Genomic DNA, 14,117 nt, shown 5'->3' with positions numbered 1-14,117 from the left:
TTTTAACCTTACATTGTGAGCTAAAAATCAGTGAGTACAAAATTGGAATTATTCATTTTAATCTGTCTACCTACTATGCAGTCTCTCTACACTTGAGAATAAACGATAAAAGATATTATGTATAATATCAGAGGATACAATATTATATCAAGTATTAATGTGTTCCAGAATTTTCGTTTATTATTGCTGAAACCATTCTTAGTAGCTTATCTCTCCCTGCAACTAATCGCGCATAGAAATATGAACCCAAAACCAACAGGTAATTCTAAAGCCATTTTTAAGTGAGATTGTGAATTTATGTTTTATTCTATAGCTAGATATCTGGATGAAACCAGACCACTCCAAGATCTAGTCCGGAACGAAGTAATAACTCAAAGAGTAGCATTTTCAACTGTGATCTGCGAATTTGTGTGTTGTATTAGTGTCAAGTACAGTATTTTATTGTAGTACAGGGAATCGATCATTGTTGCATTCACAATCTGAAATGTATTCTTGAATACATGAGTCCTCAGACCAGACACAATTCTCCTCACTGACAAACGATACAAAGGAGGCCAGGCCAAAACAAATTCAGACTCAATTTAAATAATAACTCATTGAAGAAATGTACCTCATTGAGGGTATGTGCCAGTATTGTGTAGCTTTCAGATTGTATATTTTAATACAAAAATGTACGTATGTATGTATTTTGTATAAATAAACGTTTTGTTCCAGTCAATAGAATCATCAAGGTGTATCCAATTATTTAATACAACTGTTTAAGAAGTACATTCGTGATTTGAATGTTTTTTTTTCTGTATGTGTCTTCTGCCTATAGACACTAATTGAGGAAATAGTCAATGTGAGCTTGTGTGTGAAGAGAACTTACCCTCATCAAGAACAGGTTTCCCAATGTAGCAAGCACCAAGATAATCCGATTCGCCCGAATAGACACCGTCTAGAAAAATGAAATAAAGAAGAAAGAAAGAAAATTCCACCTAATTGAAGATAGGATGATGACGTCACAGAGCTCCTGGGTAAGTATAGATTGCAGGCATGTCATTAGTTTTCCCGATTTCCTTGATCAGTTAGTTCTATGAAACGAAAGTTGATTGTTAATGGAAAAATAGATTTCCGATGAAATTTCTCCCTCTATTACCACAGCAAGCAAGATTGTCCACGATTCATCGATGAATGAGAATCCTTATTAATCGACAAATCTACGAATTTGTTGATACCCAATCTCCTTTTGATACAATCTTGAAAGATGCCAATTGGTGATCCATCAAGAACCTTTCGATGATAGTGAAGATATTCAATTGAGCCAACCAAGTGATGCAAAACCAATAACGAAAAAAGATATTCAATCCTTAAATACTAATGGAATTATCATACAATGTAAGATGCAAATCAAAAGACGATTCAATTATTAGGTCCTCAAAAATGAATATTTCCCATTCTCACTAAAATAACCTTATTATTTACAAAATGTTCAGTATGAAGTCAGTAAAAATGATTTGTTAATACATTATAGTATTATACAGCACAATTGCAGACTCAAGATGATATCCCATAGCAGGCAAATGGCGTTCATTATATTATACAGCATACCATAATTTTGTATCAACAACAATACTATCTATTCTCCAACAAGATGCAAATACGATATTGATTTTAAGCTCTACATAATCTATTCCTAGATAAGTGGGATGAGCATTCCATACGTTAAAGCTGCGTTTACACCAGAGTTAATAACACGAGTTATTAACTTGACTGAAACGTCAAACATTTCTCTTAAAAAATCGTGTTTATAACTAGTCGTGTTAATAACTCGTGTTGTTAACTCTGGTGTAAACACAGCTTTAACGTATGGAATGCTCATCCCACTTATCTAGGAATAGATTATGTAGAGCTTAAAATCAATATTCTATTTGCATCTTGAAACTCTTGATAAGTACATTATATTAATACAATCACAATAAAAATGCTTCCCTGATGATATAATGCTTCCTAGTACTGCTATCTTAGTGAAAAACGATTGTGTTAAATCCCTAGTAATGCCTTAAATCCCTAAATAGATGGAGAGACAAACATCTTTCAGTTTGAAGCGAGGTAATTTCCAGACTTTATGATGTAACGGGCTATTAAATTATGAGTTAATAAAATACCAAAATGCAAGTAAATCTGATGATAGCATGCTACGCTTTACGATTGAAAGATACGAGTAAGTTTAATGAAATTATTGTCCACCCTTGGGATTCAGGGGAAGTTCTTGTAGCAGCGCTCCCCAATATTTACGTCCATTAAACTTAGAAAAGGTTGTCTAGTCGAGCACGATAGGTTATAATGTTATTGTCAGAATCAAACTGGGAGGAACATCACGCTATTCAATTCCCTTATGCCGTTAACTGTACTAAAGAGGTAATAAAATAATAACTTGCTTGTAGTTTGTCTTTCGAGTCGTAAAATCATGGGTTTGCTCTGAGGATGCCATCATTGGTAAGTACCAAGGTCGAATATAGCTGGATAAATTTTCCATCATTGAAGAAAGTAGGGGTTGAAGAACGTATCAAATACAATAAAAATGATAGGACACGAATAAACTTTCATTTGATCGATCTAAAACCATAAAAATGAACTAAGCTGATTGTTCTTTACTACAATTTATATCGATTATGATTATCGAACCTGTAACTTATTGTTTGTAGCTATGATTCACATTTTAGTTTTCCCTCTTCGAAGTTCAATATTCTACTACCATTATCACTGTTCTATTCTTAATAAATTAATGAAATGGAATGAAAAAATAGAAAGAATGAGAAAAGTAGTTTCCTGGCGTAGAATAGTTTCTAGAGCTCAGATTGAAAGTATCTTGATTAGATTCAGTCCAACGTTTTAGTTAGATTACAGCCTAAGTGATGTTCTACATTGCTTCCATTTTCCTAGTTTAATACTTTAGTTTTTTTTCTAACCTATTCTCAATACGTTGATCGCAGAAGATGAAGAGAAATATATTGGGGAAGAATAGTTCCATATACGATAGTAGACTACAGTAGAATTATTTATGGAATTAAGATCTCTATATTGTCGAGATTGGAAACGTTTCCCAGAAATTTGAAGACCTACTGAAAGAAAAAATTCTTATAAAGAATTATTATAAGAAATCCATCCATTTATATTATAAGAAGTTAAACCTATCCGATTGGTGTTTAAAACCAGCAATCTTCTCTCCCACATTCTTCGGAATACAGTACTGATACAAACACGTCTCAGAGTCAAGAATGAGTAAATAAAATTTTCACCACAAGAGGCCTATAATAATTTATTGTGTTGTCATTGCTACTATAGAGATAGGAGAAACATAAAGGCTTCTAGTGGGCTTTCTCACATTCCTGGATAAGAAATTCCAAAACCTTGACAAATAAACCGATAAGTATAATGCTTGGGAATCAACCAATCGCGCCCAGCGATCACAATGTGTTTGGCCACTCACACATTGAACGTAACAGAGTGAACGTCCGTGACGTCATTTCGTTCTCGTTAGCAGCCGACATTACGTTCCTCGAATGAAAGAGCGAAATTCAAATTCACTCCAGTATCATAAGGAAACTTCAAGCAAATACTACTGTATTATGACAACATTTTAGCCAAGTTAATGAGATACAGATTTCTATCCTATAATCCCATACTAATTTATAATAAAAGATTGGTCTAGAATCATGATCAATCATTCATTAAGATACAGTCATCTTGAATGAATGATCTCTGCCAAATTGGTTCTAGCAAACACATCGTCTTAATCATTCATTCTAATGTTAAGACTTTCAATTTCTGAATTTGTTGTAATAACAGAGACAATACATAGATATATGAAAATACATAGATATATTTTTTGAAAACTTAAAACCGTCAAAAACTGATAACTTTGAACCTCCGTCACTCAGCATAGCAAACATATCACCACTGTTCTTATCATCACTCATGGTAACAGACTGAAAGAGTCAATCGAAAAGGATTTAAAGGATTATCGACCGGATTACCAATCGTTAACTGGTTCAAAATACTGTCAGAGCTGGAAATTCCATATATTCATGATTTCAAAATTCGTCACAAGTTGAGATAAATCAATGAAACACTTATGTTGTACTGTTCAACTTTTCATATAATACTGTATTCAATTCAATAACATTCCATTCTAACGAAATGTGAGACTAGATAAAAATCAATAACAAAGGTGAAAGAGACAATAATTGAATGAATTGATTTTCAATCAATTAACTAACATAATTCGACCTTTCGCAGAGCTCCACATCTTTTTAGTGGAGGTCCGACGTGCTCCGAGATCACAGTATTTGAACTATTTGAAAGGTCATCATCAAATACAAATTGACCTCTCATCAAAAACTGCCCAATCTGGTCTTCGGAAAAACGCACCAGAACACTTCAAATTTTACAATCTTTTACTATAAAACAGTAAACCGAATTATAAAGCAATTAATGATAGGGGGGTAGTAGACATGACAAAGATAACTGCCATTAAAAATGGAAAAAGATCGATCAATCGCTACAATTTCAAAAAAGTTCAAGTGATAAGCAAACGGGTCATTAGCCATCCCAAATTAATAAATTACGCAGCAAATTAATACGGCCGTTTTTGAAATCTCTTCTGAAATTTGAAATGTCGTGCACATGCAGATAGAACTTATTTCTTATGAATGAAAGTGGTTGTTAGCGGCTGTGGTTGTTAATGAGTTATTTTTGTGTCACTTGACATATTTGAATTTTGTAACAATTGCATCAAGACATACAAGTGATCTATTTTTGACTATTAACTTGCTTTGCTTGTTGAACAGGGTGGAATAGTCTCAAATTGAATGCAAAATTCATTGATGATAATTGATTGAATTTGTTGGATTTATTGATAATTTTGAACATTATTACAGGACACTTTATCAACAGATAGACTATTTGAAATGCAGGAGTTTGGTGGATTTTACCAACTCACAATAATTATTGTCTCCAAGTTCATGAGTGATTAAATAACTTAAATTCAACAAATTTAACAATCATTACTATTTTTCAAATCTATTATTATTAAAGATTGAAGAAAATGAAAACAAATAAAACCCTGCATCTAAAAGACCTTACTGCAATATTTATTTCCACCTTTCTATTTGCACGGATGAGTGAAATGGCAAAACAAATTAGAGAATCGGGAAATCAACCTTTTAAAAATAAACCATATTATCATGAAAATGATCCTTTTAAAAATGATCCTCGATATCAACAAATACTTTATACAGATTGAAAAAATTAATATTTCGATTTATAGTATTCAAATTATTCTAATTGTTGCAAATGGATAATACTATCATGAGAGTTTCTACAACCTAATTTATAATAGAAAAAAAATGATAGCGAAGATGATACCATACGTTATAAGTTGAACTTGATATGAAACAAGCACATTTATAAAGATGATAGAACAGTGGGGTAGCAAACAATTCAGGTCACTCTAAATAATAAACTCTCACAATACACTAGCCAAGTTCGATTCATAATAGGAGGACAATCATTTCAAGAAACCAGAAATACGTTAAAACAATAGTCATCACGATAGGCTTGAAAACTATTATTATAGATTTTCGACACCAAATGTAAAGATCGTTCGATTCCAGAGTCATTGTACGCAGTAATCAATTTTTTCTAGACAACGTTCGAAATAATGACCCACAGATGAATAGGAACTGATAAAACACGTATTACACAATGAGAATATCCAATCTCAAACACAGACAACCTTAATAGAATTATGGACTTCCCGCTAGCAAAACTTCTTATCAAAAATTAGTTGGAATATGAACATGTTAATGAGATTGATGGTTAAGAGGCTCTACAGAGCTCAAAAGTAATGCAGTCTTTAAATCAAAATGAGATTAGAATGTCTGAATCTCATGCCAAATACAATAATATTCTTTAATAAAGTATTTTAATAGAGCTGCTTGAATGTTTAAATAATATAGAAAATTACTAGTAGGCCTCTAATTATTTTTCATATAAACACAACTAGTTTGAAAATATGATTTTGACACTTTAAAATGGCATAAGTGCTCGAAAAAAGATAATTATGTTTACATAAAAATATAAAAAGGATACAGCTAATTTTCTATAATAATTAAAAATAGTATTAATTGAACATTGTACACCTTTTAGGAGGAATGATTTTCAACATGAGTTTGTGGAGTTTAAATCACAAGTACTTTACATGCAAATGCATATACATATATTATTCAGAAGGAACTTTTTGTGGAAAATTTGTGGAAATAGAGACATGATAACGGATACCTATATGAGTTGAACTTCAAGTATAGAAGACCCACACAATTTTAGAGTTCAAGAGTTAAACCGTTTCTAGAGAGCACGGGTTTAATTCAGTCTCGTTGTGTAATAGCACTGAAAGAGTGCTAATACACAACAATAATTTTCTTGTCCCTTTTCTTGTCCGTCCAATTAGAAATTACCGGTATGTAATAATGAACTGAACTTTTCAAATAAAGTGTTTATAATATGACAAAAGTGAATGACATAAAAGCTCTCAGAATCTTTGAACGAAAAATTATTATAAGAATATGGGGACCTATAAGAACCGCTGAAGGTTGGGTCATTCGAAGTAATGAAGAGATAAATAATATACTTGGAAGGGAAGATATTTTACGTTTTATAAAGTCGCAACGGATACGCTGGCTTGGACATGTTGAGAGGATAAATAGAGAAAGGTTGCCAAATAACATATTGGAGGCAAGAATAGAAGGCACAAGAAGAAGAGGGAGATCAAGGAGAAGGTGGCTGGAAGATGTGGAGAGAGATCTGTGAGTGTTGAGAGTTAGGGGATGGAAGAGAGTTGCTGGTGATAGAGACAGATGGAAAGGAATTGCCATTGAAGCCAAGGTCTACATAGGACTGTAGTGCTAAAGGAAGAAGAAGAAGAAAGAAGAAGAATATCACAAAACTGTTCAGTATGTAACCGAAATTGTAATATGAATATAGGTACGGCGTTGTAAGTATAAAAAATAATGTTATTTTCTTCATAGCAATGAAACAAGGAAAAATGATGGCGAAATTCAAGGCCATGGCGAAAGGTGGAGATTTGCCGAATTTCTCGGTTGAATACTGGGTGGAATATGAAATTCCGTACTTAGCAATCAGTTGATTCACATGGCTATGGTGAAATATCATATCATATATTCATTCATATTTATGGTGAAATCAGTACTGAATTTGTAACTGCATTCGAACTACAACTGCAAGCGGTACTAGTTAATATTAGCTACAATGTGACATAGCTTTATAGGAAATTTCCCACTCTGCTTATTCTCAAAGAGCTTCCGCCGCTAGAACATAGTTGGGAAGAGAAATTACAGGAAATGCTACAAAATAGTCATATACAAGAAGTTAAGAATTTAAGAAGATAAAAGTTTGAAGCACTATCATTCTTTATTCCTTCATCCAGATTGGTTAGCAGGAACAATAATAAAAACGATAAAACAAACTTTTAGGGAATGTGTAAATTAATATAGAATTCATAGATTGATAAAAATTATATTGAAAATAATTGAGATTTAGGTTACATTTATAATAAAAAAGTAGTATAATAATAGGTACTATTATATTTTGTGAATTATAAAAGAAATCTATACATTCATATTCATGTTGTCAATATGTATTATGTATATCATAGCATAATACTTTTTATTTAATTTCTTTCCCACTTGAAAATGGATAAATGGTTGAAACATGTTGCGGTGAATAAATAAAGCATCTCAAAAGGGTACTTGAAAATGTTCATTTCATTCTATGGCCAGGTTGCAAAAAAGCCGGTTAAATTTTAACCGTGATTATTTTCACGAGAACCAATCAGAGAAGGCCTTTTTGATAAGACGTCTTCACTGAACGGTTCTAGTGGAATTGATCACGTTTAAAATTTAACCGGTTTTGCGCAAACGGCACTCTGTATTGTAGTAGCCCTATAAGGAAAATTGCACATTATAATCGAACCTACCAAATGTAAACTAGATAAAAAATGCAGCACTATTCTTAAAAAATGCTTTCTCTTAATTAATTAATACTCTGTTTTCAAATGATTGCAAAGGAAGGTTGACACATCTCTATAAATCGTCTTCCAATAATAAAACGAATTTTATTATTTACTATTTTTCATTGAATAGTTCTTTATTGATCAGAAGCTAACAAAATTTGTTCTAGTTAGTTACTTTCAATTTTGTCTAATACAGCAATAATTACAATAATAAAATTTATCACCAACACACGTTTCTGCCATGTTTGCGTAATCTCTATATCACTGCAATAACAATAAAAGAAAAGTGCCAAACAATATTTGTTCAGCATACGAGAACCAGTCAATGATAATGAATAATGCTGCAAATGGAATCATTGCAAATCATAAATGTGATCATTGAAAAATACTTAAAAAAAGTAAATAATTATTGTCTAAGATAAGAGAATAACGCTCGTTACTCAGGCTATTAGGCAATAGGCTCAGGCAATTTAGGCTAGAAAATTGATGACATAATTTATTGAATACTGCTACACCACTTGATTTCTATTAAAGATTATTTCTTTCCCAACAAACTTTTTCGGAGACAACCATTAATACAGCTGAAAATAAAATATTATTGACCGAGCGAAGTGAGGTCTAAGATTCAAGTCGACGGTTTGGCATTTCTCTTTATGTTTATATGTTGCGCATTTTCGGCGAAACGCGGTAATAGATTTTCATGAAATTTGACAGGTATGTTCCTTTTTTAATTGCGCGTCGACGTATATACAAGGTTTTTGGAAATTTTGCATTTCAAGGATAATATAAAAGGAAAAAAAGCCTCCTTCATACGCCAATATTAGAGTAAAAATCAGACTATAGAATTATTCATCATAAATCAGCTGACAAGTGATTACACAGTTGTGTGGAGAAGCCAGTCAATTGCTGTATTTCCATAAGATCTATAGTTTCAATCAGGTACTTGTGGATGAGAATACTGCGTGAGGTCTACTGTTCACAGAACTCCTAGTTACAATAATTTTAAAAGTTGAAATTTCAATTTACAACTTATCGATTTCATGGAATTCTGTGTAAATTTTGAACAAAGCCTGCACTAAGATTACTGATAATTGTTTCAAAATGAGTCAATTAAAACTTACTAGAGTTTGTTAACGTAATATGGCTGCTGAGTAGTTGATAAAATAATTTCAAACAAAATTGAAACTACTGTAGGCCTATGTAAATATTCCTTTAAAAATATAGGATATAGCTACAAAAAAATTTTCCTCCGGGCCGGATTTGAACCAGCGACCTATGGATGTCTGACAATCTAAACCGCTACAGTCCACCGCTCTACCAACTGAGCTACCAGAGGTTGTTGAACAGTAGAAGTGGTCGCGAATACAAAAATCTTGGAATTCAGACACTGCATCCACTGATAATAGATAAGCAGTGATGTTCTGTTGTACTTCATGCATGTCATGTTGACAGCTGATATCTATTGCTTTTCAGGAATGGAAATTGAGGAAGTCTTATCTTGAAACATTAAAGGTGGGGGGGGGGGGTTTATATAAGGTGACACAGATTAAGATTTTAAGAAGTCATGGGTTGTTGAAGTGCTAATTTTCCAGATTCCGTTTTCTTTCCAGATCATAAACGGTTTCGACTATATTATTAATACTTATCTTGAAAATTCAAAAAATGTATTTTTACAAACTAAAATATTTTATTCCCCATATCGTTCATAAATAGAAACGTAAAATTTTTTGTAAATCGATAACTTGTTTATTTTGGCATTAATCGCGAAAAAAACGCATATTAGAACAAAGCCAATGATATTCTGAATGCACTAAGAAAACTCCAATGGAAAATTCGAAACCGTTTATGATCTGGAAGGAAAACGGAGTTTAGCACTTCAACAACTCATAACTCGCTTATTAGACCACTTAAAAATTTCAGTTGCTACTTTTTCTCACTCTTATAATGATCTTAACAATTATATTGAAAAAGATTATCAAATTTAAATAAAAATAAAAAAGTGTACCGAACAGCCTTAAAAGAATCAGTTGCCTCTCTCAGTGAGTTTGCATCTAAATGATAACATTTTTACCAATTTCGAGCTTATTTTCAATTTTAGGTGAAAATGTCACTGGACATTGTAGAGACTTCCATGCTTGATCTTTTCCACTTGAAAATGTTCGTTTAAATTGTATCTGAAGCCTGATAATTGGAAATCTAAAATCAAACTTTGCATAGATGGGGCGGAGCTCCTGAAATTTTTACAGATATGGGACTTGTAGCAGTTGATAGAGCTTATCAATGACTATTTTAGGTATGAGTTTGATCAAAATCGTTTGAGCCGTTTTTAAGAAAATCCCGAAAACCCCTGTTTTTGAGATAATTTTCGTCATTTTAGCCGCCATCTTGAATTGCATTTCATCGAAATTTTTATAGAGTAAGGACCATAAGTTCAAAATTTCTAGTCATTCCGTTAATTGGGGGATGAGATATCGAGACGTACATGCACTCACACCCACATACAGACCAATACCCAAAAACCACTTTTTTGGACTCACGGGACCTTGAAAAGTATAGAAATTGGCGTACCTTATTTTTTGGAAAGCAATACCTTCCTTACCTATGGTAATAGGAAAGTAAAAAAGAGCTAGGGGTAAAATAAACTCATTTCCAATAATAATACGGTAGATAGAACATCAAAACTTGCCATTTAACTTTAAAAAAATAATTTTTACTTTCAAGAAAGATGCCATCGTGGTGACATTTCCTAACCCCCTGGAGCCTAGATCGTCAGATTTGTTAGCTTGCAATTTTTTTTGTGGGCTTATCTCTAATCAAAAGTGTTTAAAACTCAACCAAGCACTTGGATGAATTAAAACCTAGAATTGTATGTTGAAAGTAGAGAGATGTTGCAGCTATTAATGAGAAATTTCCAAGACAGATTTCAGTAATGTATTCGTGAAGGAGGAAGCCATCTAAAGGAACTTATTTTCAGAAATGATAAATTCAATTAATGTTCCTTGAATGGAAAGTTTTAGCCCCGGTTGTACAACAGGTTGGATCACATGACGGACATGTGTAGGACGCACCATTCCAAGTCGTTGTCATTACCGATCATAATGTGATCGGATCGGAAAACTGTATGATAAGTGTGGCCCGGGCTTAATTCAGTGTCACCTTGAATAAGACAAATACTACATCTACGATATTATAGGCTATTCGGAATAAAATAGGTTGAGACTACTAGACCAAACATCAAACTTCATTGGGAACAAATTTCGTGAAGAAGTAGAGTTTAAGATTTGAAAAAATATTGACAGAGAGAGATTACAAAGAACCATTTCTCTACTCACTTTTATATAGAACAATACAATAGCCTACACAGAGAATTTTGAGAAAATGTTCAGAGCAGTCTTTCAAACTGAAACAATCTTTTAAAAATACTCCTCAAGAGTCTTCCATAATGTGGAGTTCTACGAGCTTGGGCAATAGACGATGTTTTTCTCGATAAGTAAATGGAAAACTATTTCAGGTTCAAGATAACACCGCTGAGTTTTAAAGCTTTTAGAGAATACTTGACAAGTGACAAATCTACCTCAGTTCTCGGAAAAGGACCAACCTTTCTATGAGAAAAGACACAAAGTAGGTACCTATTCACAATAAATGTGAGAAAAAATTTGAAGAAAACATTTTGGAGACAAGTCATTTATAGGATTGTTTTGGATCACTAGTTTTATAACGATTCTAGGAATTGAAAGATCATCGGAATTATAACTATTCATTATTAATTTATTGAAATTTCAATAAATGAATCAGATAGATAAAAGTGGATTCCTATCCCAATCTTTCTAACACCATTCAATCACAGAAAAATAGAATAATTACTACACTGACAATAAAATACAATTCTAACAATGATAAATTTGTCATCCTTGTCACAGTCATTTCCTGATACGCAACTATTTATCAAGTGCGCAATCAATTTGGAAATGACCATAGCCTACAACAGCTGCAGGAAACGCACTTTCAGAAGGCCTAGAGCTGAAATGCACTGAAAGCATTGAATACGTCTGGCTAGAAGCTAAGAACAATGAAATAAAATTCTCACTCATTGAAAAATTTGAAATAAGCGAAATTTTTAACCTTTGCTCAATGTAAACATTTATCAAAAATGGATTGGATCAGCAGGTAAAGTGGATCAAACCTGATTAAGACCAATAAAATTAGTTCATAGTTCATTTTCAAGTATGAAAACCCCTGATCTTACTAGTATAAATTTCGGTCCGTTTTGGAGTTTTGATATTCTCCCAATATACATAAAATTCAAAGAAAAAATACAATTTTTCAATTCAAATTGTTAATTAATAGCAACTGGCAACAACCACTTTTGTCAATACAGTATTTCAATAATCTTTCAATATTTTATGGATTTGGAATACGCTAAGTCGCTAACTCAACTATTCAGGTGATTGTAGCCTTGTTTACAATACATGTCATTATGAAATTACACGTAGCTTAAATATTGAATTAATTGAGTTAATTGACCGAGCGAAGTGAGGTCTAAGATTCAAGTCGACGGTTTGGCATTTCTCTTAATGTTTATATGTTGCGCATTTTCGGCGAAACGCGCTAATAGATTTTCATGAAATTTGACAGGTATATTCCTTTTTTGATTGCGCGTCGACGTATATACAAGGTTTTTGGAAATTTTGCATTTCAAGGATAATATAAAAGGAAAAAGGAGCCTCCTTCATACGCCAATATTAGAGTAAAAATCAGACAATAGAATTATTCATCATAAATCAGCTGACAAGTGATTACACAGTTGTGTGGAGAAGCCAGTCTATTGCTGTATTTCCATAAGGTCTATAGTTTCAATCAGGTACCTGTGGATGAGAATACTGTTCACAGAACTACTAGTAATATTAACTGCACTAGACTAGAATATAACATTCATAAACTGACGTATAGCATGCTGTAAAATAAAAACACGACCCAAAAAATAAAGAAACCTTAAAGGTTTGGAAGGTAAAATTATCCATAATTGATCAAAAATAATAATTATATTAGAAATGAAAACATATTTTTGCAATGTTTCCAAATTTATCAAAAAAGTCAGTTTTTCTTTTAATCCTTCAACCATAAAACTTTTTTAGCAGATGCACTCAGCTGCTGAGGAAATTTTAATCAACTTGATCGAAATATTTGATTTGTTGACATAACATGGTATATCATCCTAAATTATTAAAGTATATAAGAATTTTCAAAGTTAATCAAATCATTATTTTACAGTTTTAAGTGATTAATGAGGGTTATTTTGTTTGTAAACAATCTAAATTGGAACTTTTCTGTTTTCAATTGTTTGGACTGAAAATTGGACCTGCATTCAAGTGTATGGAACATAACCTACTTTTGGACTATTTATAGTTTATAAATCAAAATTTGGGGAAGAAACAGTTTTGGGCAGTGCCTGTTTGTCCTTCCACAATCATTTTAAAGAATTGTGTTTTGTTTATCAATAAATAAATAAATAACGAGCGAAGCTCGGTGCTCCGATATTTATTTTAAACCGAGGAAAAATAAAAAATCGTGGTTTTTATATGGTACTATATGTACTAAAGTAATAAATACTTTAACATATACATGTATAACTGAAAGTCTTAGAGCTTGAATAAAAAAATCAAGAATCAAAATAAATAATAAATAAACAAACATAGGCTCTATTGTCTAAGTACGAAAATGGAAATGACAATTCATAACTTATAAGCAAGATCATAGGAAGTCCTACTGTACAAAGAAGTCTATAATTTTCTTCTGAACAGTCCTCTCAGAATATAAATTTTCTCCGTGGCTACGTTGCCTTCTCTGCACAATTTTCTTGATGTTATATAAGAGGTTTTATAATTTACTGACGAGAAATCCGAGGTTTTCACAATGTGAACTACCTATAGTTTGGTGGGAGCTATAAAAAATAAATGACGTTTTATTCTGTGTTTACGCTATGGTCGTGACCACAATAACCAAGTTACAATGTATTATAAGAGTGATCTTATCTATATAATAA

General features: G+C 32.3%; 1 protein-coding gene and 1 non-coding gene across 8 annotated transcripts in view; both read right to left on the bottom strand.

Annotated features, from left to right (window-relative positions):
* Positions 1-14,117, bottom strand: part of LOC111053238 (TRPL translocation defect protein 14) — a 90,946-nt gene that overhangs the window by 25,575 nt on the left and 51,254 nt on the right. For 4 of the 7 annotated variants that reach the window (XM_039436997.1, XM_039436996.1, XM_039437003.1 and 1 more), the window contains one exon: positions 869-937. The exons of the other annotated variants lie outside the window; for them this stretch is intronic. In XM_039436997.1, the coding sequence (XP_039292931.1) occupies positions 869-937 (69 nt within the window). The remainder of the gene's footprint in view (positions 1-868; positions 938-14,117) is intronic. 7 annotated transcript variants of the gene reach the window in all.
* Positions 9,320-9,410, bottom strand: Trnay-gua. The gene is given in 2 exon segments: positions 9,320-9,355; positions 9,374-9,410. It is a non-coding gene; the product is annotated as a tRNA-Tyr (tRNA).

This window comes from Nilaparvata lugens, chromosome 10, assembly GCF_014356525.2.
Source record: "Nilaparvata lugens isolate BPH chromosome 10, ASM1435652v1, whole genome shotgun sequence".
Classification (NCBI taxonomy): Eukaryota; Metazoa; Arthropoda; class Insecta; order Hemiptera; family Delphacidae; genus Nilaparvata; species Nilaparvata lugens.
The sequence above is the reverse complement of the archived record's forward strand: the minus strand, read 5'-3'. Positions and strand labels throughout refer to the sequence as shown.